The 27870-nt window shown below is 50.5% G+C and overlaps 2 protein-coding genes and 1 long non-coding RNA gene across 14 annotated transcripts; 1 reads left to right on the top strand and 2 right to left on the bottom strand.

Annotated features, from left to right (window-relative positions):
- Nucleotides 1–1508: 1508 nt before the first annotated feature.
- Nucleotides 1509–17864, top strand: MASP2 (MBL associated serine protease 2). Of its 3 annotated transcripts, XM_058719099.1 has the most exons (11): nucleotides 1509–1638; nucleotides 1748–1979; nucleotides 2171–2348; nucleotides 3061–3192; nucleotides 5125–5321; nucleotides 5395–5542; nucleotides 8753–8871; nucleotides 10741–10819; nucleotides 12546–12680; nucleotides 13182–13256; nucleotides 14520–17864. In XM_058719099.1, the coding sequence occupies exons 1-11, from the start codon at nucleotides 1592–1594 to the stop codon at nucleotides 15281–15283; spliced, it is 2106 nt and encodes a 701-aa protein (XP_058575082.1). In that variant the 5' UTR covers nucleotides 1509–1591; the 3' UTR covers nucleotides 15284–17864. The 3 variants fall into 3 exon arrangements, with proteins under 3 accessions (XP_058575082.1, XP_058575083.1, XP_058575084.1); XM_058719100.1 differs by lacking the exon at nucleotides 14520–17864 and having other exon boundaries at nucleotides 13182–13766; XM_058719101.1 differs by lacking the exons at nucleotides 5125–5321; nucleotides 5395–5542; nucleotides 8753–8871; ... (2 more) ...; nucleotides 13182–13256; nucleotides 14520–17864 and adding an exon at nucleotides 3822–3932 and having other exon boundaries at nucleotides 1510–1638.
- TARDBP (TAR DNA binding protein) lies at nucleotides 12903–26419 on the bottom strand. 10 transcript variants are annotated; one of them, XR_009258414.1, is made up of 9 exons: nucleotides 26132–26419; nucleotides 24921–25172; nucleotides 22612–22775; nucleotides 21313–21453; nucleotides 20381–20551; nucleotides 18772–20002; nucleotides 17765–17798; nucleotides 16886–16984; nucleotides 12903–13253 (listed from the first exon to the last, which is right to left on the bottom strand). XR_009258414.1 is itself a non-coding variant. In XM_058719103.1 (7 exons), exons 2-7 carry the CDS (start codon nucleotides 25156–25158, stop codon nucleotides 18856–18858), a joined length of 897 nt encoding a protein of 298 aa, XP_058575086.1. In that variant the 5' UTR covers nucleotides 25159–25172; nucleotides 26132–26413; the 3' UTR covers nucleotides 18059–18855. The 10 variants fall into 10 exon arrangements, 2 of the variants coding, with proteins under 2 accessions (XP_058575086.1, XP_058575085.1); XR_009258416.1 differs by having other exon boundaries at nucleotides 16886–17798; nucleotides 18772–18911; nucleotides 19876–20002; nucleotides 26132–26414; XR_009258417.1 differs by lacking the exon at nucleotides 12903–13253 and having other exon boundaries at nucleotides 16573–16984; nucleotides 17318–17798; nucleotides 18772–18911; nucleotides 19876–20002; nucleotides 26132–26414.
- On the bottom strand, nucleotides 23303–24914 carry LOC131505492 (uncharacterized). Its single transcript, XR_009258420.1, has 2 exons — nucleotides 24198–24914; nucleotides 23303–23949 (listed from the first exon to the last, which is right to left on the bottom strand). It is a non-coding gene; the product is annotated as an uncharacterized LOC131505492 (long non-coding RNA).
- Nucleotides 26420–27870: the final 1451 nt, after the last annotated feature.

Genomic DNA, 27870 nt, shown 5'->3' on the forward strand with positions numbered 1-27870 from the left:
CTGAAAAAAAGTTTTAATGTTTAGACTCAACAAGTGTTCTGACTACCCCTGAGCCTCGGACCACCCCTAGTGGAACTCCCTATCGGAAGTCTTGTCTCCTGGACCTCATACCTTCCCGTTTCATGGTTTACTCCCTGGTCTTGGTGGAGCATATTCCCTAGTAACTTTCTGAGAAAGGGGGCAGGGGATGCTTGAAAAATCTGACACACATGAAATGTCCCTGTTCCACTGCTTGACTGATGGGCATAGAATTCGGATAGGTACAGAATTCTATGTTGGAAATCCTCTCCCTTTAGCATTTTGGGATTTGCTCTTTTCCATTTTTATGGATTATCTCTCGCTGTGTTGCAAAGTAGCTCAAAGGTGTCAGATTGAAGTGCTTTTCTGCGGGTCAGGAATTTGGGAGTGGCTTAGCTAGCTGGTGCAGCCTAGACTCCTCCGTAAGTTTGCGGCAAAGCCGTCGGCCAGTCACCTGGCCTTAACTGGAACCGGAGGAGCAACCTCCAAGACGGGTCCCTCACCACCTTGGTGATTTGATGGGTGACCAGCAAATTACGCCAGTGGTTGCTAGGAGGCCTCAGTTCCTCCCCCATGTGGCCCCCACAGGGACACTGAGTGGCCTCACAACATGGCAGCTGGCCTCCCCCAGAGCAACTGATCCCAAAAAAAGCCAGACAGAAGTTGCAGCGTCCCTTAGGGCCTGGCCACAGAATAACACACATCTCAACCGTATCCTACCCCCAAGCTTTAGTCTGGCAGAGGACTGTGCAGAGCCCGACGCGGGGCTCGCTCTCATGACACTGGAGTCATGACCTGCGCTGAAATCAAGAGTCGGGCACTCAACCGACTGAGCCCCCCAGGCATCCCGGGATTGGCTAGCTTCTTAACGCTTCCAGAAGGACTCAGTGCCGCCAATCCCCAAGCCGATTTCCCCTTCCGTTGCCGATTTAGAGTTGCTTTCTAGAGGGTTATTTCCACCTGTCCATTTCCCCAGCTTCCAAAACGGGAACGCTGCCTCCTCTCCCATAGCCTCCGTCCTCATACATTCATGTGTTTTTAAAAATTCTCTTTCCCGGGGCGCCTGGGTGGCTCAGCCAGTTGAGCGTCTGACTTCAGCTCAGGTCACGATCTCACCATTAGTGCGTCTGAGCCCCACATTGGGCTGCTCTCTGCCGTCCCTGTGGAGCCTGCTTCGGATCCTCTGCCCACCCCCTCTCTCTCTGCCCTTCCCTCACTTGCGGTCTCTCTCTCTCTCAAAAATAAAAGACATTTAAGAAACCTCTCTCTCCCATCTTGCATAGGGTTTCAGGAGGGAGCAAACATAAATGCATCCCCCACCTCCGTCCAGAAGCCATCGTTGTCACGGAGGCCCCCCTCCGGCCTTAGGAGGAAGTTAAGGGTGAGGGACGGAGCCAAGATTCATTCCGGGGCCATCTGTCATCCAGGTGCAATTCCTGGCTCCTGGAGCGTCCTGTCCTCCCTGCCGGAAAGCCGGGGCGAGCAGGAGTCACGGGGTCAATTCCCGGAATCCCAGGGTCAGGGAGGCTGGGGGCAGGGCTGGGCACTGGACAAACAGATCAAAGGTGAGACCATGAGGCTCCAGATACGGCCTGGTCAGCTGGATGGGTGCACGATGAGGTGAGTGGACCACCGCGCCCCCCCCCCCCCTCCACCAGCCTCCCCCGCAGGGGCGAGGGGTGAGGACAGGCCTCCGGGCCCTCACCCACCCCCGTGCCGCCCCCCTCAGGCTGCTGCTGATCTTCCTGGGCCTGCTGTGGGGCTCGGCAGCCGCACGCCAGGGCCCGCAGTGGCCCGAGCCCGTGTTCGGGCGCCTGGCATCTCCTGGCTTCCCCGGGGAGTATGGCAACAACCAGGACCAGCGCTGGACCCTGAGGGCTCCCCCCGGCTACCGCCTGGGCCTCTACTTCACCCATTTCCACCTGGAGCTCTCCTACCTCTGCGAGTATGACTTTGTCAAGGTGCCGACGGAGCGGGGCGTGACCCGGACCCTCTCGGGGGCTGGGGGCTCCCGACGAAGGGGCCCCGCGGCGGCAGGGGGGGGGGGGGCTGGGCCGGGACACGTGGGAGCGGGGTCTGGCCTCCGAGGGAGGGAAGGAGGGACGGCGGGCCTTGCGTCTTGCCCTCCCTCCCTGTGACCCCGACCCTACAGCTGAGCTCAGGGACCAAGGTGCTGGCCACGCTGTGCGGGCAGGAGAGCACAGACACGGAGCGGGCCCCCGGCAACGACACTTTCTACTCACCGGCCTCCAGCCTGGATGTCACCTTCCACTCCGACTACTCCAACGAGAAGCCCTTCACGGGCTTTGAGGCCTTCTATGCGGCAGAGGGTGAGCCGAGAGGAGGTGGGGGCGGGGGAGGGCCCATCTGCGGGCCGGGGGCGACTCTGTCTTGGGCCAGGCCAGCTCTCCCTTCAGCCTCACCTCCCCGAGGCTGGATTCCTGCCAAGCCAGCCGGAGAGAAGTCCGCAGCTCAGTCCAACACCATCCCCGGTGCAAATATCGGTCACAGCCATGCCTTCCGCCCTCCGACTGAGCCTGACGGTGCGGAGCCAGGGACATGCCCACAGCCCCCCCTGTGGTGCAAGGGCCCAGGGAGCCCACTTACCCCGCCGAGAACGGACGGCCCGGCACACTGTACTTGTGCGTGGGCCTCGAGCCTGACTCGATTTCACATGGCGGCTCCAGGGCGGGGGGGGGGGGGGGGGGCCGCTGTGTGACCTCGGGCAAGTGGCTCAACCTCTCTGTGCTCCTCAGGAGGGTGCAGCGGGGTTTGGCGGAACCTGCTCGGTGGGTCCGACCGATCACCCGCTAGCTGGGTGACTCGGAGCAGGACGCTTCACCTGTCCCTGGTTTGGAGAAGGTGGTGCTGACCTCTGCCTCCAAGCGTCCCGGGGACGTTACGGTGCCCCTGGGCCTAGAACATGCTTGGCCGGGCACCAGCCTCTTTGGGACAGGAGACTCCTCTCGGCTCAGCCGCGAGGCCCCAGATCGGCCTCTTCTCCTTCCCTCTGACCACCCGCCTGGCCCGCTCCTCCCCCAGACATCGACGAGTGCCAGGTGCCCCCAGGAGAGGCGCCTCCTTGCGACCACCACTGCCACAACCACCTGGGTGGCTTCTACTGCTCCTGCCGCGCGGGCTACGTTCTCCACCGCAACAAGCGCACCTGCTCAGGTGAGCTGTGGCTGTGGGGGCGGGGCGGACACGGCGCCCAGCCCAGCCCCCACCTTGGCCCAGGATACAGCCAGCTCCTCAAGGCCATAGCCGCTCTGCCCAGGGCTCCGGGGGGACCCCTGGCCTTGGCCCACTGGGCACTTCTCCTGGCAGGCCGCCGGCCCACCTTTGATCTTCTGTCCCCTCCTGCCGTGTGTCCCATCCACTCACATTCCCTCTGCCCTCGGCTCGGCCATCGGTCCCGAGCCCGTTCCCGTAAATCGCATGTGTTAGGCCCCCACCGTGCATCCCGTCTGGGCTCCGGGCGCCCCCCGCCCCCATACAGCCGCCCTGGGCCCCCAGATGGGAAGAGTGGGGGACGCGGGCCTGGCTCACACAAGCTTCCCTGCACAGAACTTCCCAGTGTGGACAGGGCGTGCTCAAAGCGGCTGGTTCCCAGCAGGCCAGCCCCTTCGGCCTCTGCTGCCCGCCCCCTCTGAACTCCTGCCAGGCGCCAGGTGGCCAGATGGCAGGAAACCCGGGGGTGTCCTGGCGAGAGGGCGGCCCCCAGCCTCAGTGCTGACCCCGCCTCCCCCTGCTCAGTGTCTCTCTCCCAGTGTCTCTCCCTGTCTCTCTGTTCTCTCTTCCAGAGCAGAGCCCCTAGCCTCACCTCTGGCTCCGGTCTGGGTCGGGCCGAGATTGCTGCAGCCCCCCCGACCGCCCCATCCCTGGACCTAACAATAAACCTGCCTCCACCTCTACCTCCTGCTTCGTGTCTCTTGGGGGGCCCTGTGGGGAGAGGCCCGTGGTGTGCACCCTGGCCGCCTCCCCTCTCTCCCTACCCTCATCAAGGCCTGGAGGCACCTCGGTCAGTGGGGGTCCCCTCCACGGGCCACGGGCCTCTTTGCTAGAAAGGCTTACTCAGCAGCCTCCAATCCATTTGGAAGATGGGGCACTGAGGCCCAGAGAGGGGCGAGGGCTGGCCTGAGTTCACACAGGGAAACCGAGCTCTCTCTACGCCCCACTAGGTCCCCAGGGGCTGAGCTGGGAGCATCCTGAGACCAGCTCCTGTTCCGAGGATGGCTCCTGTCCCACGTGTGCTGGGCTGGGGGAGCCTGACCCCGAGCAGAGAGGCCCAGCGAGATTGTGTTGATGGGGGGTCTGGTCCCCCCACACCCAGGGGCTGTTCCCTCTGCCCCTGGGGAGCAGCCACACAGAGCAAGGAAGGCCGTGCTGGGACTCCTCAGTTCTGGAAATCTCCCGGCTCAAATGCCCACACCCCCTGTCTACAGCCTGGGGCAGGGGTGGTCGGACACCTCCCATGGCTGGTATAGACGCTCCCTCAGCAAGTGCACAATCAGTTGGCCCAGTGGGGAAAGGGCACCAGACACGCTTGATCAGTGTGAACTTGAACTTCCCTCAACCAACCCCTGGGGCAGAGCCCAGGCTCAGGGTGGGAGGGGAAGTGGACAAGAGAAGGCCCCGCTGTTCTCCGTGGGGAACCAGGGAAGGCTGGACTGCTCCCGGCCGGGTGCGGGCGGGAGCCCTGTGGTGGATGAACTTGGGAGTTGCTGGGGTCAGGGGTAGATAAGGAAGGGATCCCTCACCCCCCCCCCCCGTCTCCGCCCCCCTCTGTCCCCCCCCAACCCCGCCGGTGACCTCGCTCACTTCTTTACCCCACCCCCGCCGGGGTTGTGACTCTGGCCCAGGAGCCCCAGGGGTGTGAGTGGGGCCTGGAGGATGTACATCCGGGTGTCACCTGTTTCAGCCAAAGCCAGGAAGCCTGAGAAACTCCAGATTGTCCCTTCACCACTGGGGTGGGGTGTTCGGTCTGAGGAGGTGTCTGTGGGGCGGGCCTGCGCGGGGCCCCGGGCCGGACCGCAGTGAGGACAGCCGGACGGGGCGGAGCCAGGCTGCCTGCGCCCCGGCTCACAGGAACACCCCCTCTCTCAGCCCTGTGTTCAGGTCAGGTCTTCACCGGCCGGTCGGGGGTGCTCAGCAGCCCTGAATACCCACAGCCGTACCCCAAACTGTCCAGTTGCTCCTACAGCATCCACCTGGAGGAGGGGTTCAGCATCATCCTGGACTTCGTGGGGTCCTTCGACGTGGAGACGCACCCTGAAACCCTGTGCCCCTATGACTCCCTCAAGGTCAGGTTCCCGGGATTTGGAGCTCATCTGGCTCTGGCGGGTCCTGAGGTGACAGGGCCCTTTCTGCCTTCAGATTCAAACAGACAAAGAGGAATACGGCCCATTTTGCGGGACGACGTTGCCCAGCAGGATTGAAACAAAAAGCAACGCGGTGACCATCACCTTTGTCACGGATCAGTCGGGGGACCACACGGGCTGGAAGATCCACTACACCAGCACAGGTGAGGGCCAGTGGGTCTCAGATCCCAGCAGGAAGCTGTTTCGGGAGAGTCAAGGAGCCACACGGGATGGGACTTTTCCTAGCTGGGCCTGGGAAGTGTAGGGGGAGAAAAAGTTTTCCTCGACCCTCTTAGGGTCCCTGGCTGGGTCTGAAAAGTAAACTGATAAAGACAGATCAACAGGAGAAACACGTCCAGATTTATTTCACGTAAGTTCTACAGGGGAGACGTCATAAGGAAAGAAAGACCCAAAGAAACAGGCCTGTGTACTTTTGTGCCGGGTTTGCAGAAAGGTGGATGGATGGTCACGGGGGAAAAAATGACACGTTAAGGTCAGTGTGGTAGACGCGGTGGGGGGTGGGGTGCCGGGAGGAGGACTCAGCAAAGGCCTGTTTATTTGGATTCTTCTTGGCTCCCTTTGTCTTTAGAGATAAGGATGCTCCTTCCCTCCTGGCACAAGGAGGGCACCTGTCACATGACAGTACATGAGGGTCTTCTGACTGTGACAATGACAAAGGGCCGGGGAGCAGAGGTCTGAGGGATCTCCCTGTTTCTGTTTTCTCAAACTCCTTCAGTTTAAGAAGATATTCAACATGCCAAGGTGCTGTAGTTTGGGATAGTATGTCCCAAATTCCACCAGAAGACAAAGCAGGCTTGGGGGGGGGGGGGATGGCCTGTGAGAGACAATGGTACCCCAAGAGGAAATGCCATCCGCCCACGTGTCCATCCCTCTCCTCACTCCTCCTCCTGTCCCTCCCTCTTCCATCCACCCAACCAGCCCTCCTTCCTCTGTAAGAGAGGAAAAAATTCCCTCCTAAATTCTTAGCTGGGACCAAAAGACAGATTAACAAGAGAAAATCAGACAAGTTTGTGAAGAGGTACGTCTCATGCACACGTGGGAGATTACCCAGGGGAGAATGGGGACTTAGAACTCAGGCTTCGATTACCATGTTCAGCTAAAGACAAAAGAGAGGGGGGCGGGGAGCCAGTTACGGGCAGGTGACATGACCAGGAGAAGTATGGTAAATGAAAGTAAGGTCCGTAATTCAGATTTAAGACCCTGCCTTCTCCGGTGATGAGTTTTCTAGTGACGTATTCATCCTTCTTCTAGGGCAGAGAGGGGGACACGCTTACAAAATGGACGTGTCTTTTGTCAACCTAAAGGTCCCTGACAAAAGGAAAACTTCGACTCTGTTCTCAGAGCCTCTCCTGTGTCTGCAATGTCTGGAAATAACCAGCTCAAAACAATCCTTATGCTAAAGAGTCATATTTTGGGGTGCCCTATTGCACCACCCCTCACGTCCAGCCATCAAAACCAGAAAACAAGATCCCACTGAGTGAATGTGAAGATCTAATTGGTTTCATTAAATGATGCATGACTTGGGCAGCATCCCATCTACCAAGTGAAGGGGAGCTCTCAAGGGGGGTGTGCAAACATGGAGGGTTTTCCTAGGAAGAAAGAGGGGGCAAGACAGTTATAAGCAAAAGAAAAGAAAGGATTGTTCCAGGCAAGATCACCTTCTCTTAGGGGAAAGAGTATGTCTCCCTTCTTCCCTCCAACCTTAGTGCCTGCCTTCCTTCCTTCCATCCATCCATCCATCCATCCATCCATCTTTCTATCCATCCATCCATCCTTCTCTCCAACCACCCACCCATCCAGGAAATCAGAGTGCAGGCTTTGATGTCAGGCTGCCTAGGTGTGTGTCCAGGCACGAACCTGTTGCCTGGCTATGTGACACCGAACCTCTCACGTAACTTTTCTGAGCCGTAATGTCCCAGTCGTCCCAATTAAGCACAATGTCTCCTTCAAAAGGTGTTCCTTCCTGGGCTGATGCAGGGAAGGTGCTGAGCACAGGGTGTGGCTCAGAGGAAGTGATAATTGGGATTATGGGGATTGGAGTCATTTTTTTTTTTTTAACGTTTATTTATTTTTGATACAGAGAGAGACAGAGCATGAACGGGGGAGGGTCAGAGAGAGAGGGAGACACAGAATCTGAAACAGACTCCCGGCTCTGAGTGGTCAGCACAAAGCCTGACGCGGGGCTTGAACTCACGGACCACGAGATCATGACCTGAGCCGAAGTCGGACGCTTAACCGACTGAGCCACCCAGGCGCCCCTGGAGTCATTTTTTAAACGAGGAAACTGGATTAGAAAAGATTGACCCTTGGGCCACCTCGGTTAGAAATGTGGGAAGGGGCGAGACTGGTTGGGAGGAGGGAGGCCGGAACTAGGAGACCGATTCGTTTGTCCCCGGTTCATTCATTCTCCTGTAGGTCAGAGTAATAACACATCCTCAACGGAAGTGCTGCTTTCAGAGCAACTCAAAGAGGGAGTCAGGTTGGCAGGGCTGGTGGGTGAAGGGCCAAGGCTGAGCGGAGCAGGGCTCTGGCCTGGGTGCTGGGCAGCCACCAGGCCTGTCCCTGGAGACAGGGGAGGGGTGGGGATGGGGTGGGCAGGGGGCGCTGGTGGGCAGGGCTCTGGGACAGCAGGGGACTGAGAGCCACCCCAGGGCACGGAGACCCGCTGCTGGGGGGACTTAGCAAACCACTGGCGTGGCAGAGGGGAAGCGGAGGGTGACACCAGGCCGGGGTTTGGGGGCCGGAGTGGAAGGCAGTGTCCCCGGGGGCCTGAGCGCTGTGAGCACGTGCTGGCGAGGGGGAAGCACAGGCTCCCTGAGCGCCGGTGGGGATCGGAACCCCAGGTGTCTCCGGGCTGTTGTGGGCGGTCACCCGCACCCACTCTGGCCCAGCGCTCAGCAAGGCACTAGCCTTTACATCCGGCCCTCACGACCCCCAGAGGAATCGGAGGCCCAGAGAGGCTAAAAGTAATTGCTGCGAATGCGGGTCTAGCTCTTTTCCTCCAAGCGACACTCTCTCTTGGTTTGCGGCAGGGACTGTAAGGTCCCCGGGGGCAGAGCAGACGCCCCCCCCCCCCCCCCCCCCCGGGTGCCCGGCTCGGCAACGCCGCTTTCCGGGAGGCCCAGGCGCGGCTACTAATCCCGATCGGTGCAATACGCGCCCCACAGGGTCATCTGGCCTCTGGTTTGAACTCTGAAGCGGTAGCTACCCCACTTGTGGCGAGCTCTCTCTGTGTGTTAAGTGTTCCGGCTATAAAATCAAGACCTTGAAATGGCTGCATGCAGACTGGCCTTCGAGAGGCCGCATCAAAACCCCTAAACCCGGTTTCCAACCGCCCCCTCCACCCCGCGCAGCTCGGCCTTGCCCTGGTCCGGTGGCTCCACCTAATGGCCGCCTCGCGCCTGTGCAAGCCCAGTACGTCCTGAAAGACCGCTTCGCCGTCTTCTGCGAGACTGGGTACGAGCTCCTGCAGGTAAGTTAGCACAGAGCTCCAAGCGCAGCAGGATCATGGCCGGTTTTTACGTGGCTACATATTCGTAGCGGCAGATGGGTGCAAGTGGAAAACTAGCTGTGGTCAGCACGGGGCTTTCTTCGGCCCACGATTAGCCACTAACATTCAAAGAGATAAGCTGGCCTAGAAGAGAGAGGTCTGTGGAGAATTCTTTCGTTCTTTATGCAAAAAGCTCTAAGGGGCACCTGGGGCGGCTCAGTCAGTTAAGCCCCGGCTTGTTGATTTCGGTTCAGGCGGTGATCTCACGGTTTCTGGGTTTGAGCCCCACAGCGGGCTCCATGCTGAGCATGCTTGGGTTTCTCTCTCTGCCTCTCTGTCTCTGCCCCTCCCACCCTCTCTCTCAAAATAAGCAAAATAAACTTTTAAAAAAAGAAAGAAAGAAAGAAAAGAAGAAGCCCTTTTCTTCTCCGAAGCTGGTGATTAAAAGGGATTTTTTCCCTGTTCACATCCTATCAGGCAGCTCGAGGGGTCCGGGCTGCCACCTGGCATTAAATTAGGCCCCCGCCCCCGGTCACGTGACGACCTTTCCGTGCCACAAGTCCCGGGCGCACCAAAGATTAAACGGCACTAGGAAACGGTACATTCTGCAAAGTTATAAATAGTGACCTCTGTGAAGGGTGAGGGAGGATAATTTTTTTTTAAAAATGCTTACTGTGTTGCTTCAGGGGCACAGGTAAGAGATTAACACGTCCTCTTTATGTTCTTCAAAATTGTCACTGAATCCCAGCGGTACAAAGTAATAACACGGAAACGATAGTTAGCTATTCAGTCCAGTCCTGCGGAGGAGTGAGTCCAAAACGAAGCAAAACAAAACCCGGCACTTTTCCCACCTTGCAAAGTTCCCGGCCAGGGTCTTGGCCCGCAGCTCCTTGGACTGCAAACCTCTTCAGTTTCTGCTGGGGGGTGGCTGGGGGGAGGGGGGGGGGGAGGTGGAAGGGAAAAAGAACGAACAAAAAACCCTCCTGCTTCCTTGAAAGCATAAAGGCTTCTTCTGCTCTGCCCAAGTGATCTTTCACTTCCAACTTTAAAATAACGTTTCAGGGGCGCCTGGGTGGCTCAGTCGGTTGAGCGTCCGACTTCGGCTCAGGTCACGATCTCACGGTCCGTGAGTTCGAGCCCCGCCTAGGGCTCTGGGCTGACTGCTCAGAGCCTGGAGCCTGTTTCGGATTCTGCGTCTCCCTCTCTCTCTGACCCTCCCCCGTTCATGCATTGTCTCTCTGTCTCAAAAATAAATAAACGTTAAAAAAATAAAATAACGTTTCAGTAAGTCAGACACGTTCTCTGCAAACCATTCTAGCAATCACTGAGAACGCACAGGCGAGGCCTAGGAAAGTATTTTTAGTAACTGTTCCCCTCCCCCCCCCCCCCCCCCCCCCCCAGCTGATGGCCACAAGGCTAGAAAACTCCGTGCACATTCGCTCCACGCGGGAGCCGGCTGGCCTTCCCCAAAGTTTGGCCACCGCCCTTTGGCCCTTTATGTAAAGAACTGGTGAAAAAGCAGCAGGCACTGGACGTGTTGTGTTCCTGGACTGCAGTGGAGAGCGAAAAGTGTTCCGCAGTTGCCGCAGAGGTCACCATTTGATCCCTGCAGCGCCAACACCTCTCTTAGGGAGAGGTCTGCGGCATCGGCGACACAACGGGCAGAGCTGTCGGCCGCCAGCGCGCATGGGCACCGAGGCAGAGTCGGGGGTGTGGCCGGTCACGTGGGTGCGGCACCCCCTGAACCCCCCCCCCACCCCCCCCACCCAGGCACTGCTGCGGGAGCGGAGCTTCGGGGAGTGGGGTCCCGATACAAACGAGTAACGCAACCCTTTCCGGCTTCTTCTTTAGGGTCGTCTGCCCCTCAAGTCATTTGCTGCCGTGTGCCAGAAAGACGGATCCTGGGACAAGCCGACGCCGCAGTGCAGCAGTAAGGCCCCGTGACCCCAGATCCCCGCCCGGCTTGTGCCGCCCGTGCCTGCTTCCGGTCTCTTCTGAAATGGTCCGCTTCTCGGGGACCGGGTTCCAAACCTGCTCCTCCTCGCCGGCCTCTCCGGGCGCTCTTACAGGTTAAACGGAACCAAGCCACTAGGAAAAGTATCGCCTTTGGACAAGCGTAATCTTTAAAACTTTTTTCCAAGTATGAAATCTCCGTGCGGGATGGGAAAGAGAAAATGGCACTTTAAGGCCCGCGATCCCACTGTTAGAACACGCCCGCGGTCACACACGCTCTCACACGTGTGCACAGGTACAGGCCACCATATTGTAGGGACGGGGGTCACTGCGCGGACACATACACACCAAACTGGAGCGAGGGTGTACTTACCAGCCTGCGAGTTAAGAATCACATCGTAAGTTGTTTTCCCAACGATAAAATGCAAGTTAAGTCGAAAAACTAAGTTTACGGACACCTACAGCGAGAGCCTCTTTTGCCCCAAACTACCCCTGAGAGTTTGGAGGTCCGTGCCTTCACGTGCTTTAGCTCCCGTGCCGTGTGTGTATCCTAACGTATCTCACCAGTCCACACTCTTTAAGCAAAAGGAGACTCGGTCTGATCGCACGGATTCCCCCGTGTTGTCGGGCTCTCTTTCCACGTCCACCCAAGGCTCAGGAGAATCACGGCCTCGTTAGTGGCTGCGTGGCACCCCCGCCACGGCATGTGTGCTGTCCCCAGGTCTTTCCGAATACATCCACTGCTGTGGGTAGCGCCCCTGTAAATGTATTTGTGCGTGTTTTGTGCAAGGGTTCCCACAGAATCCACAGGCAATTGAAACACTTTCACTTCATGGCTTCAGCCCCACCACCGAGACTACCAATGCTTAGTTCCAAAGCAGGAGAGCCGGCACCACGGGAGCGTTGGGAGCTGGGAGTCCGGCCCGAACCCCAGCGCGGCCACTTTAATGAAGCCAGGTAGCCGTGGGCACCTCTCTGCGGAGAATCAGAGCAGCACTCGGCACAGAACCAGGCTCACGGCTATTAAGTTGCTATCTCAGTGTAAGCTCTGAATCTTCGGAGAAAGAACATCGAGTGTCGGGTTTTCGACCTCCTTGCGTGAAGTAGGGCTTCTGGCCTGCTATCACTTCATCTCCGAACCTGGGTAGATCGTTCACACTCGTGTCCTAACGGGTGAACATTCTAATGCAAATTCAAGGTACTAGGACTTCCAGATCTCCTAAAAAGTTAATTTGGGACAAGGAGCCTTAGCACAAACCAAGTCCTCCGTCGCATTGTTGACTCTCAGGGCCAAACTGCAAACGGAGTACTGCTCTCCAGGGACGCGTGGGCGGTGCCCCGTTCTTCCTTCCTTGAGGCCCTTTTGCCCCAGAACTTTCCGTCAGAAGTTAGGGCACGGGCACTAAGGAGTCCCAGGTGGCTTCAAACCCCTTCCTTCTGGAAAGCACCGTGCCGCTCCCACCCCAGGGGTCTCACCGCAATCCAGCCGTCGGGTCGGAACGGGAGGAAGGCGATGCTTTACGATCACAGTAAGGCCGACCTCTCCATTTTCAGGGAAGAAGGTCAGCATTGTTCCCACACAGGGGGAGCTTCGGGCTACAGCGCGCCCGGCAGCACGGCCACCTGCCCGTCTGGCCTTTCGCGGTCAGCGCTGGACACAAATCAGGTTAGTGCGACCTGACTCCTCCCTCTCCCTTGACCAGTTGTGGACTGCGGCCCGCCGGAAGACCTACCCAACGGCCAAGTGCACTACGTCACAGGTCCTGAAGTGACCACATACCAGGCGGAGATTCAATACCGCTGTAACGAGATCTTCTACACGATGAGATGGGAGGATGGTAAGCAAACTGCTCCAAGTTGGGGGTGAGTGATTTGGAACCTACACCCTCGGGATCTGAAAATAAACTTCAGCCAACATTTTTGGCTAAGGCTGCAGGGAAGATTAAAAGGCACTACTCCCACCCGCTAAGTGAAGTATTACAGCTCAAGTGACTTTAATGTCAATTTGCAAGAATCTGAAAACAGATCTTATCTAGTAAATGACTACTACAAACACACAATATATTCCAAATGGTTTAATTTCACAAGTCAAAACCTTATCATTAAGCACTTGAGATCTTGATACATATTCAAGTTACACATCTAAAAGGTTTCCACTTTGCAAGCAAACATGGTTAATGCAGAGACCTCCTATTTATGAAATCATGTAAAATGGTTATTCAGACACCTCTCTTTCCCGATGATGCTCCAGAATCAACATTCTTCAAGGGGCTATTCAAGCAAATGACAACCACCTTCTCCATGCAGTTAAACATTTTTGCTTTTCCAATGATTTGCAGGTAAATATGTGTGTGGGGCTGATGGATTCTGGACGAGCTCCAAAGGAGAAAAATCGCTCCCAGTCTGTGAGCCTGGTAATGGATACATTTACACAAGAGACGCGTAATTGATGGAAAGTACAGCTGGGCGGGAGGCGAGCGAGCTCTAGCTGGTGTTGGGCAGAAATGGAACCTCAGCACTTGGCTCTTACACCAAGTTATTATTTCCAGATAATACGTTCTCACTCACCCCTTTCCATGCGGAGGGGCTGCTAGGTGCCGACTGCACGTCAGTCATTGGATTATTTTTGACTTCACAACTAGGCGAGCGTAAAAAATTAAACCATTTTCAGAATTATCTTGAACCATTTTCATTTATAAACACAAGTCCTGCTGTGGAGTTAACTTTTTCTTCTCTGTAAAACTATTAAAACCCAAAGCTAATAACTCATTTCCCTAAGCAACTGTTTTCAACGACATCTAGTTTTTAAACATTAATGCAATCTGCCTTTTGAACAGTACCCCCCCAAAAATTTTTTTTTTGCCAGAATTGGCTCTGAAGATGTAGTTGAGTACAGCGATTAAAAAAAAAAAAAATCAGAAAGGTAATAATGTATTCATTACTCCTGCGTTATCTGGCTTAAATTAGTTTTCTTAAAAAAACTACATCTTAGCTGACACAACATTTGTACGTTTTAGTGCAAGCATTCTGCCACAACAGGAGACATATTTGCTACATTAATGAGTGTATTTAGTTAGCAATACACACAGGGAAATTTAGTTTGGAAGAACCAACTAGACTAAAATAGTAATTTCCGAACCTGAAGGTTCCTGGCTACAACTGCCAACATTCTGATTTGCAAAACGTTTCAATGTTCAAAGGCGAAAGTGATTTTGCAAATCCTGCAACAGTGACCTTAGTTCCTGCTTTCCCAGAACTAGAGGGTAAATACCCCATTTTACAAGCAGGAAAACAGAAGCAATGAAAAGGTTATTTCCTTTCACTGGACTTGTAATCACATCACCCCAGTACATCAGCCCAGACAATTCCTGTCTGCCCTATTAATACTCCCTATCGTGTAGGCCAAATTATTTCAGCAGAACAAATTAGTTTCTAAAAGCTAATTTTCATACACCTCATTTTCTGAGGAGCTAATGCTAATACCAAAAGGTTTCCTCAGGTTCGAACTGTGCCGTTTTAAAGCAGTCTCACTTGCCTGTGTGGGTGGACACCCACCAATTCACCCGATGATATTTTTGGATGATATTAAATAGATACAATTCCAAAGTGGGAATGATTATGGAAAAAACCACCACTGGGTTTCTGTAAAGGCTCTATGTGTCTGCTTCTTTCCCCAGTTTGTGGACTATCAACTCGCACCGTAAGAGGGCGTATATATGGAGGGCAAAACGCAAAGCTTGGCGATTTTCCCTGGCAAGTCCTATTACTAGGTCGAACTACGGCAGCAGGCGCACTCCTACAGGACAACTGGATCCTCACAGCTGCTCACGCTGTATATGAGCAAAAAGAAGATGCCTCCTCCTTAGAGATCAGAATGGGTGCCCTGAAGAGACTGTCAGCTCATTATACACAAGCCTGGGCCGAGGCCATTTTTATACACGAAGGCTATACTCACGATGCCGGCTTTGATAACGACATAGCACTGATTAAGTTGAAGAACAGAGTTGTAATCAATAGCAACATCCTGCCTATCTGTCTGCCACGAAAAGAAGCCGAATCCTTCATGAGGACAAATGACATTGGGACCGTGTCTGGATGGGGATTAACCCAAAGGGGTTTTCTTGCCAGAAGTCTAATGTTTGTTGACATTCCAACTGTCGATCATCAGAAATGTACCGCTGTGTACGAAAAGCAGCCCTATCCAGGGGGAAGGGTGACAGACAACATGCTTTGCGCTGGCTTAGAAGGCGGGGGCAAGGACAGCTGCAAAGGGGACAGTGGAGGGGCATTAGTGTTTCTAGATAACGAGACACAGACATGGTTTGTGGGAGGAATAGTGTCCTGGGGTTCCATGAATTGTGGGGAAGCAAACCAGTATGGGGTCTACACAAAAGTTGTTAACTATATTCCCTGGATCAAGAACATAATTAATAACTTTTAATTCGTTGCGTCTTCAATCAGAAAAGGATTCTTTATTTTTAGAAACCCCTTTAAAAGACCGTAGCAGCAACGTGACCCGAGAGACATTAACATGGCAGTTACTGCCCTACCGCCAAAAACAAAAGCAAACTGCGGGGAAGAAGGCCACCACAGGTGCCCCTCCCTTGGGGCTTCTCACCGCTTCCTGCTGGATTCGAGGGGACACAGGCAAGTGAGATCACCTGTGCCAATCCCACAGGAAACCACCAGTTAAATCTGCATTTCATGACTCACAAAGTCCAGTATCTGCACCAGATATCTGCATTTCTATAAACTGCCCATTCATGTTCTCTGACAACTCTTCCATTGTCTGGGGACTTGTTCTTGATCTCTAACAGAGCTTTATATATTACGGCAGTACTGGTTCAGGGATAACCTTGAATCGTGATTTTGTAGATAAAATGGAAACATCAATACTTCAGGTTAGGTACTGACTGATTCCCATGTGCAAAACCAATGCCATCAACTGGTGAGAGGTAATTTTTCACTTATCCAACTGGCAGACAAGAAAAACACAGAACAGCACTATTTCACATTGTCAGAGACAACACAGGTTTTTCTAAAGGACAACTTGGCAAGGTATCCGAAAAGCCCTGAAAGCATGCAGCCTCTGACCTAGTAACGCCAACGCTGAGAATTTTAATTCAGCTGTGAGGATGTTCCCGGCCCTTGGAAATAATAACCTAAATAATGTTCAAATTCAGAAGACAGCTGAATCAAATGTGGCAATTCCTTAAGAAGAAATATGACATCAGAGCTAAGTGGCGATAGCATAGATAAGTCTGTAGTTGTTTTTTTTAATTCTCACAATGAACACGAAAATCCTTGGGCATACTTAAAACAACAGATCACAAATCACAAGAGCTGAGTATAGAACTCATACACAATGAAGAGCTACTCTCCTGGCACTCAACAACAAATTATTCCAATTATCACATACATCTTTGGAATTATCAAGCGGTTAAGATACTTTCCCTAAGGACACACTTTAAGCTCAGCTAACCTTAAAGACCTCAGGTCATTTCGGCTGGCTATTCCTCCTTAAAGTTTTAATAGCTAACATTTAACAAAGAGTTTCATTCTAGCCAAATATTTACCACTCATGTAAAAATTCATTTTGAGTTTGTGCCTGATTCCTCTTGTGCATATTAAAGGGGAACTTCTTGAGACTTTTCCAAAGTAACTTTCCATCACCTTTGTCACATATAAAAAAGAAATTGAATTTTTCCAGTAAGACTCCAGACACTAAACTGTGGTGGCAACAAATTTTTTATTCAACTGGTTCAAAAAAGTTTTAAGAATGAATGCATTGAGATGACCAAATAAGACTTTTAATTTTAAAAACAAATCTTTGCCAAATAGTTTTACTTCTAGACTTCATTTGTTTCTTTCTTTCTTTCTTTTTTTTTAACTTTAAGGGTAGAATTAAATACCCACAGCTACTAGTACCACAAACATTGTTAACAGAAGGCTGCTGCACATTGAAAGCCTTCTAAGACCGGAAACTAGATTCACAACAAGTCAAGTAAGGGATTAAAACCATGCCATTGACAAGTGAACTTACCCCTGGGCTCCTTGAAGGCTTGTCAGTTTAGTCTTTGGAGGTCCCCGAATACCATTTTAAGTGTTACCATGTTACTGCTGCTGAGTAACAGTGCAAGGGCTAAAATGCAAAATTCAGATGGTACAGGGTTTGGAAATCATGCAATTGAGATGCAGAAAAAAATTAAAACAATGCAAGATCCTTTTACAGAGGAAACTGAGTAACGAAACAACGTGGCGATCACAAGTCTAAAGGACGACTTCATTTCTAAAAGCTTAAAACACGTAACTTGAAAAATGACAAACCTAGTTACCATCATCTAATTAGATAAGGGCATCAGGTAAACTACCGACACACAAATGTTAACATTCTTCCATCAGAAAACAAGCTCAACTCTCACAGCAGTTACATAAAAAGTACAACAGAGAATCATAGATTATTGCTTTTACATACTGCACAATGCGCCGTGAGAGTCTAATCTGAGTTTTCTGTAAACGATTTCACTCAACGTTACTCTATTCCCCCCCCTGTGGAGGACAAAGCCCATTTCCCTTAACACTTTCAGACAGACATCCCACCCTGCTAGTTCTTAAAGCTATCAGGCTTTGTAATGGATTTCAGGCACAAGATAAATTTGTGGTTTCTTCTACTTTATCCCTACCGCAATTAATTCCACTTTTCAAATCCCAAACTAGAAAGGTGCTGAAATGCCCTCCTTTCCAACTGCTATGCTTTGCTACAAAGCATTTGAAAATAATCAACGTTGTTTTTCCCACTCCCCCCAAATAAGAATATTTTTAGAAGGCATGATTCCCAATGGAGATTTATACAGGCCATGTAAATAGAACATCACCCAAATGCACAGAGGCACTAATAAAAAAACTGGAGGGTACTGCTTACCATTTTAGGTGCGGTCACCCAGACTTATTAAAAACTAGGTTTAAAAAGAAAAAAAAAAAACTTTTCACTTTGGACAATGCAAGAACAAATAGCAATTAAGTCTGGGTATCAGGTGTCAATGCATGACAGGTGATGAATCCATCTGACTTGAGACAACTTTTCAAATAAGTTTATTTGAAGCAAAATAAACTACTGCCAAGAAACTTTATGAAAGTTCCATCTCAAAAGGGTCAAAAAAGGGGAATTAACTGCTATGAATTCTTTGCATTCAGGGCTGCAAAACAAAGACACATATTATTTAAATCAGTTTTATTTAAGAATTTCCGACGTTGACAACTCTTATAAAAAGCATCCAAGCACAGGACACAGAACTGCATCAAACGGCATTCTTATGGGTAGCTGACAGACATTAGAGCTTCCACCCTTCGTGGCGACACCCCGAGCTCACTGGTGAACTCTGCTTCCCAGAACTCCTGCAAAGCACACCACAAGCTCAGTCCATGTTCTCAACCCACCAGCTTCAGTTCACAGGACCACACTTACAGATCAGGAACAGAAGAGAACACGCACCATACAGCATTCACAGCAGTTGACAAAAGGGGAGGGGAAATACAAGTATCGTTTCACTTAACACATCCAACTAACGGGGTTATCTAAGAACAAAACTCACTTAAAGTCTTCCAACAGATGTGGATGTCCTTTGAATGCAAAAAACATTCGTACGTTATTTGCTATCATTGCTCTCTGCACACTCTCGCACCAAAGCCACAGGATTGAGAGACACATCTCGCCAAGTTAAAAAATATCCATTATGCACCACCAAGTCTCTGCACGCGCTCTCTCCTTTCCTCGCTCATACTAGCCTTTCATGCCTCGGCACCACCATCAATCCCACACAAGGTTTCAAAAGTTCAAACAGCCTTCTGGTTCCATATCACAGCCTTGCGTTCATAGCGTTGATACGACTCCATGAAATAAAGAGTAGCGGATAAAAATGGGACACCCACCGTCAAAGACGCAGCCTGTGCAGTGTGATGACGAAGTCTTGAATGAGAGAGCATGTAGACGGAAGTATTCCTATGGCAGAATATTTACAGCACTACTTTCAATGAAGTGCTTCTTCCATAAACATTTGAAATGAGATGAACTGCAGAGATTAAATGAAGGCTTCATATTGTACTTTTGCATATGAAGGGAGACAAGTGTTAAAAAAAACAAAAACGAAAACAAAAGAACCAAACACTGTGACACCATGATCTCCAAAAAAAGGAGATTTTCCTACGGAAAAAAATTCATATGGTGGGGTTCAAATTAAAACAAGGAGAAAAGAATGTAGTTCTAATCGATGGTTTCCATTTTGAACATGCAAAGAATTCACTTGACAAGTCTAGGGATAAAATATTACAGGAGAAACCTTTTGATATCAATTGTAGTGTGTTGGGTTTTTTGTTTTTTGTTTTTTAACCAATCAGGCAAACAGCAGTTCACTTTCAAACACTCAATATTTCAACCCTTTATGTAACAAAACTTATAAAATTCCTTTAGCTTTTCCTCTTTTTCTAAAGAAAAATGTCAAAAATACTGCTGAATATACTCCACACTGAACAGACCAATTCTGAAAATTCTCAGTACATATGTATTTTACAATATACTTACCATGTGTTTAGAAAAATTTGAATTCCCACCAGTCTATACCAACCCCACTGTCTACATTCCCCAGCCAGAAGATTTAGAATCCATGCTTGAGCCAAAGCCTCCATTAAAACCGCTGCCTGACCCTGCATTTGATGCGGATCCCCAACCGATCGCTGCACCTGAATTAGAACCACTATAGGAGTTATTTCCAGAACCAAAGGCCTGATTTGGCTCCCTCTGCATGTTGCCTTGGCTTTGGTTATTACCCGACGGGCCTGACTGGTTCTGCTGACTGGCTAACATGCCCATCATGCCCCAGCTGCTCTGCAGTGCCGCCTGGGCAGCCGCCATCATTGCCGGATTAATGCTAAAAGCGCCAAAGTTCATCCCCCCACCCATATTACTACCTTGATTGTTTCCCAAACCAGCTCCACCCCCTCGACTGTTACCAAAACCACCCTGATTCCCAAAGCCACCTGGATTACCACCAAATCTTCCACTTCTTTCTAACTGTCTATTGCTATTGTGCTTAGGTTCAGCATTGGATATATGGACGCTGATTCCTTTAATGATCAAGTCCTCTCCACAAAGAGACTGGGCAACCTATAAGAAATAGGGGATGTAAATAAAGGAAATTAAACCATTGACTCATGCACCAGAGTAGCAATCAAACTTAGATTTCAAGCCAGAGTCTACGCGGGAGGAAAAATAAGCTCATTTCATTTAAACCCGTAAAATGGACTTTAGCTGTAGTAACAGCAGCACGGACTTTTTCAGCTTATTTTCAGAAGATATAAAACACTCCCACTTAAGTGCCACATCCTGAAAAAATACCTAAAGGGTTTATGACGACTGTCTAGACCCATACATATCCCAAAGCTTACAAGGTGAGAAAGCTCAGCTGAGGACGGCAATCAGCGGGATGGGAAATCTTCGCGACAAATTACCCAGTCAGAGGACTATCATTAAAGAGAAAAGTACCTGATCGTCTGCAAACGTAACGAAGGCAAAAGCCCTGAACGGTTTGGGAATGAAGACGTCTACCACTTCTCCATACTGGCAAAAAAACTGCTGCAGCTCATCGGCGGTCATGTCCTCTGTACAGCGCCCAACGAACACCTTCCTGCTTCTCAAAGGCTCATCTGGGCTTTGCTGGTCAAATCGAAAGGAAAGGAAAACATGAGAAATATTTTATGACCTATGAAAGAGCATTATGATAGAGGATGTAACGACAGCGATCAGTCATTAAAAAGGAGATACATTCTTCTGTATTAGCACTTCTCTTTAATGCTTCAGCGAAGAGTAACTTTTTTAAAGATTTTATTTTTAAGTAATCGCTACACCCAACACGAGGCCCAGATGCGCAACCCGAAGATCCAGAGTTGCACGCTCTACGGACTGAGCCGGCTAGGTGCCTCCGAAGTCTTAAGGTTTCAAGTTCAAGAAGGTTTATTTGGATTAAGGAAAGTCAATGACTGAGGAACGCCCTGGCAAAGATGGTAACTCTCCAAATAAGTCTTGCTTGCTAGGAACAAATTAAATTAGGCCTTTGTGACAAGATTAATGTGTTCTCACTGTCTTTGTGCTTTAACACGTAACCACGTAAAGAAACTGTTCACTCACCAGAAATAACAAAGAAAAAAAAAAGAATAAAATGAACGAAGTTTTAGTAAGAGAGGTAATAAACTAAGTATTTCAAACAAACATAAAACATTCAGCATGCATTAAGGTCCTAAGGCTTTAATGAGACAAAATGTTTCAGGAATATACCCGCCACTACCTTTTCCAAGTACATTTACTATTTTTCTACAGTGTCTTCTAAGGGAGTTTTGTCAAAATTTGACAAAAATTCCCAAGGCAGAGGAAATTCCCAAAGCAAAATTCCCAAAGCAGAGGAAAAAAGAGTAAAGTACCTTAGAATTAGGAAGTTTACAGTCACACCATCGTCCGTCTATCATATGTCGCTGTGACATTACTTTCACCTGGGTTTCATATTCCGTAAAACGAACAAAACCAAACCCCTTTGAATGACCAGTTTTAAGATCTTTCTTGACCTAGGGGGGGGGAAAAAAAAATCACTGAAATTTACTAAAATCTCACACACACCCAAATCAGAGTTCCTTGGTAATTTGAATGGCTTCACTCGGATGGAGTTGCTTAATTAAAATTTAAACCAAGTTATTCTTGAAGTAAAAACAAGAGGAGAGTAAATGTTGAATCCAGATCATGTTAATAATCATGTTATGAAACAGAATTTTAACAACTTGGTTTACAATGCAAAGATAAATTAGATCTAACATTTACATTTTTTTAAAACTACTTATTTTTGAGAGAGAGAGAGAGAGGAAGAGAGAGAACACGTGCCTGCACAGAGAGTGGGAGAGGGGCAGAGTGGGAGAGGGGCAGAGAGAGAGAGGGAGACAGAGGATCTGAAGCCAGCTCTGTCCTGACAGCGAGAGAACGATGCAGGGCTCAAACTCACAAACAGTGAGATCATGACCTGAGCTGAAATCAGATGCCTAACCAACTAAGTCACCTAGGCACCCCTCTAATGTTTACATTCTTAAATTGGAAAAACAGGAAATAAGTGTTTTTATATTTCTTTAAAAGTTATTTTAGTAATCTCTACACCCAACATGGGACTTGAACTCACGACATGGAAATCAAGAGCTGCACGCTCCTCCAACTGAGCCAGCCAGGTGGCTCCCCCTTTAAAAAAAAAATAGATGTTTTTTTTTTAGGGACCCAGGGTGGCTCAATTGGTTGCCTGGCTTTTGATTTCAGTTTAGATCATGATCTCAGGGTCCTGAGTTTAACCCCTGCATCAGGGTCCACACCTGCGTGAGGTTCTCTCTCCCTCTCTTTCCCTCCCCTACTCACGCTCTCTTCTCAAAGTAAATAAACTTAAAAAAAAGTTTTTTTTAAATCTCCCAACAATCTAAGTTAATACAGAATATACGCATAAAGGGAAAGAGTATAACCCAAATTTTTTAAGTGAGCTCTAGACCCAACATGGGGCTTGACATCAAGAGTCACACACTCCACCAACTAACCCCGCCAGGCACCCGAACCATTTCGGCATCCCCTATGCATACATGTAACAAATGTTAAAGATACTATCTGCTGAACATGAAGGGCAGTGTCACTAAACTGCAGGAATTCGGGGAAAAGAATTCACTGAAGAAAAACTGTCAAATGAAATCAAAGTTCACCTGAACCATAAGAACCTCTCCAAAGGTACTAAAATATTCTTTTAGATCCTGTTCAGTCGTTTTCCACGGGAGACCCAACACTATTAAATCAGATGTTTTCTGGACAGCTCTTTTCACTTTCACTGCTGAAGAAGCATCCGTCTCGTCCATTTTTCTTTTGTTATCTGAACAAAATGAGCAGAAATCTCTCAGTGAACTCCCCATTTAACACTTCTTAGGACATATTAACTCCTACACCTAACAACGGCAAGCAAAAAGATTCTAAGAACAATAAGATACTGAAAACTTTTGGCAAGGAGTGACATCAGCTCTCAAAGACAGAAGCAGGGACTGAATAAGTGGCTGAAGGGCTTTTCTGGTGCGAATGCAGGGACTCCCTCCCACCTCTGGTTTTGCAGGATCTCAAGATTACAATGGTTTGTTCTCTCCTCTCAAAAGGCACATCGAAACAAAACTAATTCTACTTCATTTTGGACTTTAAAACACATTAAGAAGGAAAAAAAAAACAGGTTAAAAAACAGTGCTGTAATATCTTTATGTCTACTAAACATATCTGCTTACCTTAATGCCTATAAGTTAAAAGTTACGGACCAAAACACAATCAACTTTTATCTCCAGCTGTGGATTTTAAGGGTAATTTCAATTTTATTTTTCTTTCTTTTATAAACTTTCAACAGTGAACTCACATTGATTTTGTAACAGAAACCAAAATCTTAGGTTATTTTTCAAGACCAGTATTTGGGGGGCACCTGGGCGGCTCAGTCGGTTAGGCGTCTGACTTTGGCTCAGGTCATGCTCTCAGTTTGTGAGTTAGAGCCACATGTTGTCAGGCTCTGTGCTGACAGCTTGGAGCCTGCTTCTGGGATTGTGTCTCCCTCTCTGCCTCTCCCCCACTCTCGCTCTCTCAAAAATAAACTGACATTAAAGCAAACAAAAATCCTCAGTATTCGGAAGAGGAAAGGAACTAAGTGAGATTTTTAGAAAGACTATTTTTTAGAGCAGCTTCAGGTTCCCAGCAAAATTGGAAGGATGGCAGAGACTTCCCACCCCCTTTTCCTTCACACATGGATAGCTTCTCCCCATTATCAATAACCCCCCAAACCAGTATGGGACATTTGTTACAACCGATGAACCTGTACTGACACGTTATCATCTAAATGGCACTTTATTTTTTAATGTTTGTTTATTTTGAGAGCGAGCATGGGGAGGGGAGAGGGCGGGAGGGCATATCTCAAGCAGGCTCCTCAGTGTCTGCGCAGAGCCCTACACGAGGCTCGATCTTGAGAACTGCAATATCATGACCTGAGCCAAAATCAAGAACTTAACCAATTGGGGCGCCTGGGTGGCGCAGTCAGTTAAGCGTCCGACTTCAGCCGGGTCACGATCTCGCGGTCCGTGAGTTCGAGCCCCGCATCGGGCTCTGGGCTGATGGCTCGGAGCCTGGAGCCTGTTTCCGATTCTGTGTCTCCCTCTCTCTCTGCCCCTCCCCAGTTCATGCCCTGTCTCTCTCTGTCCCAAAAATAAATAAAAAAACGTTGAAAAAAAAAAAAATTAAAAAAAAAAAAGAACTTAACCAATTGAGCCACCCAGGTGCCCTTACATGACATTTTACATTTGGGTAAATATTAATCTATAGCCAATGGCTCGAAAAACAGCATACGAAAAACAAAGAACAAAAAAAAACCCCAAGTTGCTGTTAAAAACGTTCTCAAAGTGGAAGTCAAAGTCTTGCATACTAATCAAAAATGATACTTTGTTGGTATCGCGTTTTAACAAAAGAGATCAACTACAGCAAATTCCTTCTGCTGAAATGTACCTACTTCCTTGGCACCATTCCTTCATATTTCCTTTTTTTAGATTTAGAACATCAGTGATAAGGGGCAGTGAGAATAAGACCAAAACCCCAAATTATAGTTGCACTAATTCAGATTTGGGTTACAGCACTCGATTTAAGGGGCAAAAACATCAGATTAACTGAATGACTCATGGAAGCCTGCAAGGACCAAAAACCAAAGCAAAACATCAGGGCACCTGAAAAGAATCTATTTACAAGAGGCTGATTACTGCAAAGCATTCTCAGCGGTTCCTTAAATTTGGCATTAACTTGGCAGCATCTGTTCACATAATACATAGTTTTCTCTCAAAAAAATTCTGTATTTCCAATTTTCACTAATCAGGACTAGCAGCTAACAGTAACATTTAAAGAAATACTTGGGTTATAGGAGATGTTTCGCAGTGAAACGAGGCCATGATCGGACGCAGAATGAGAAACAAACGCTTGAGCGTTGCAAAGCCAAAGGGCAACGAACCTTTGGGATAGTTGACAACATATACCAGATTTCCCCAGCCGGCTTCGGGGGCATGCAGAATTCCTTCCACCAACCGGACGCCTCTCATACACTGAGACACTGGATTCCTGTAGCGCAGCCCACAGGCCCCTGGAAACTGGGCTGTAACCGTGGACAGCAGCACGGTCCCGTCGTCTTCTGAGGGTATTTCAATGGGCTCGTCGTTCTCATCTTCGGTTACCCGAATATATTCAGACATCTTCTCTTAGTTTTCTTAAAGGAAAAAGAACCATTAATGACCGACACTCGAGTCAGAGTAATTGTTCCCTTATCATCACCTGGTTAACACCACCACCACGTCCACGTTCCGGGGACATCTCCGCTGTTTGGGCTCTTACACGTGCGGGTTACCACCGAAACGAGGCAAAGGCAAGGCCAGTGATTCCTAACAAAACACGATGCCTTGCTATTTCAGTCCTGCTATAAACACTTGCCGCGTGCCTACTAGGCATCAGATGCTCAACTGAAAACAGTCGCAGGGGGCAAGGTGGTTACTGGGGGCGGGGGAACATCCGGAGAGGATACCAAACAGTTATTTACTACGACCCTGATATACGCTGCCAGAAAGAAGTAAATAATCATCCTGGGGGCTGAGACGTGTGTGGGAATGAAAGCTGATGTCCCTAAGAACCAGATGCAGAAGCTGTGTCTTGAGAAATAGCAGCAGCGAGCCAGGTGAAGAGAGCAGGAAGAAAAGTTCCTCCCTGTTCCTCACTGTGGGACTTCCGGGGGCTCCCCACACTCGGGCAAGGACAGCGACAACAGGTCCTTCGCGACGCGGGCCGCCACCTCCCACAAGCCAGCGCGTGGCGGCCGAGGGAGGGGTTTTTCGGCGCGGCCCGAGGACCAGACGCAGGGGCACAGGGCCCAGGCTGGCGGCGTCCCCCGGCGTGCGAAGCGCCGAAAGCACAGAGCCCTGCCAGGGCCCGGAAGCTCCGCCCCGGGCTGCACGGCACCGCAGGCCCAGCGTCCCGGCTTCGGCGCCGGCGGCCACCCAGCGCCAGGCCCCTAACGTCGCGCCCGCGCGAGCCCGCTCGGCCAGGACCAGGCGGACCCGGCCCCACGGCTCCCTTCCCGGGGCGGGGGCGGAAGCCGCTGCGTCCGCCTCGGGCCGCGGCGTGCGGAGGCCGAGACCCCCAGGGCGTCCTCGGTGAGAAGCGGCCGCGACTCACCCGTGAGGCCGCTGCTAGGAAGCCCGACAGGGAACCCGAAGCAGCGACGGTTCCAGGAGCAGCCCAGCTACCGCTTCGCTCCCACAAAATGGCGCTAGGGCCGCCTCCTCCCCCCGCCGGCCGTCGTCCTCTCCCACCGGCTCCCCGTCGGGAGGGGAAGGACGCCGCACCGAGGCACAACGACCTTCTCCCCAGAGCGGCACGGCTCCCTTCCGGGAGGCTGAGCAAACAGAACGGACTTAAAGGCGACAGTAAAACTAGCACCTGAGCCTGAAAGGCTAAAAGTTGACAAAAATATGGAGGCGTAGGCTGTTAGCTCCCCCCACGTAGCGTAACAAATGGCTTCGCCCGGCCAACCGTCGGCCCCGGGTCTCGGCCGAGCTCGCGCACTTTGAAAGTGCGCGAGACTAGCGCAGGGGCAGGGCTAGGAGTGGCGGGGCGGGGCCGGGAGACGCCAGGTGGGGCGGGGCGGGGCCAGACCGGAGCTGGGAGCTGGATCCCCGGTCCGGTTGACCTTCTGGAGGCCTGAGCGAGCCCGGGAGCCCAGCCCCCTTTGTCTATAAAGCCAGCCGAGTGCATCCACTCCTCCCTCCCCTAGCCGATCTCCACACCTGAAAAGAATGACCTTGTTTGAAATAGTCAAAAGATGGAGCCTACTATGTGCCAGGTGTTTTCCACGTACTCACATATCCGATTGCCCCTACAATCTTGTGTGTGGTAGGTACTATTGATTCTATTCGCCTGTGCCGATGAGGAGGAAACTGAGGCACAGAGAAATTAACTGTCTTGCATAAAGTCCCTCGGGTAGTAAATGGTGGACCTGGGGTTTGAACTCTAACCCTAATGCTAAAATATTCCAGCTCCAGGCCTCTGATGATAATACTGTACTTTGTCTACATTAGGACACAACTTGCCCAAGCTCACAGGGCCAGTAACTGTTGGAACTGGGATTTGAACCCAGGCAGTCTGGCTCCGGGCTGGAGGAGCTCCACTGCCACCCCCTTGAAGCTTCCTAGGGAGTAAATGTCAAGACCTGCCAGTCCTGATGCCTGCTGTTCATATTAATCAGATTATGCGTGAATCAATTCGCAGGGATAAGGGAAGAGAGGGTGGGGGCAGACAGACACCGAGAGGCGGCCCTACACACAGGACAGCAGAGCTGGGCATGTGGCTCCTGATGGTCACTAACGTTTTGCAGCACTAGATAAAGCGCAGAGGCCTGAGTCATCTAAACTCATCCACCCAGCCATTTGGGGAGAGAAGTTAGTTTTATTATTCCCGTTTTGCAGAAGAAGAAACTGAGGCTCGGAGGCCACGTGACTTGCCTGAGGTCACACACTTGCCCATATATGTCATCCAGGCCGTAAATTGCTCTCCCCCGTTCTGTCAGACCCTGAAGCTGTGTTCCATCCTCCAGCCTGGCCCACTCTCCGTGCCATGATTGAGACTGAGGCATTTAGTGTGGGCAGCCCTGTGGGCCCTGGATGCCAGCCATAGGTGGGTGGAGCAGGGTGTGCAGAAACCGGAGAAAAGTCAAGCAGGGACAAAACCACAAAAGCCGTCCCTCCCCCCAGAAGTTTCACGGCCAGTTGAGAAGACCAGTGAACACCGTCTTGAAGAGGGCAAATGCTCCTTCAGGAAGAGAATCGATAAGGCCAGAGGGAGGCTGGACAGTGTGGAATCCTTCTGCTCTTAATTGCAATTCATCTCTGGGCTTCAGCTTTACAGCGATGATCATA

The sequence above is a fragment of the Neofelis nebulosa genome, chromosome 2, assembly GCF_028018385.1.
Source record: "Neofelis nebulosa isolate mNeoNeb1 chromosome 2, mNeoNeb1.pri, whole genome shotgun sequence".
Lineage (NCBI taxonomy): Eukaryota > Metazoa > Chordata > Mammalia > Carnivora > Felidae > Neofelis > Neofelis nebulosa.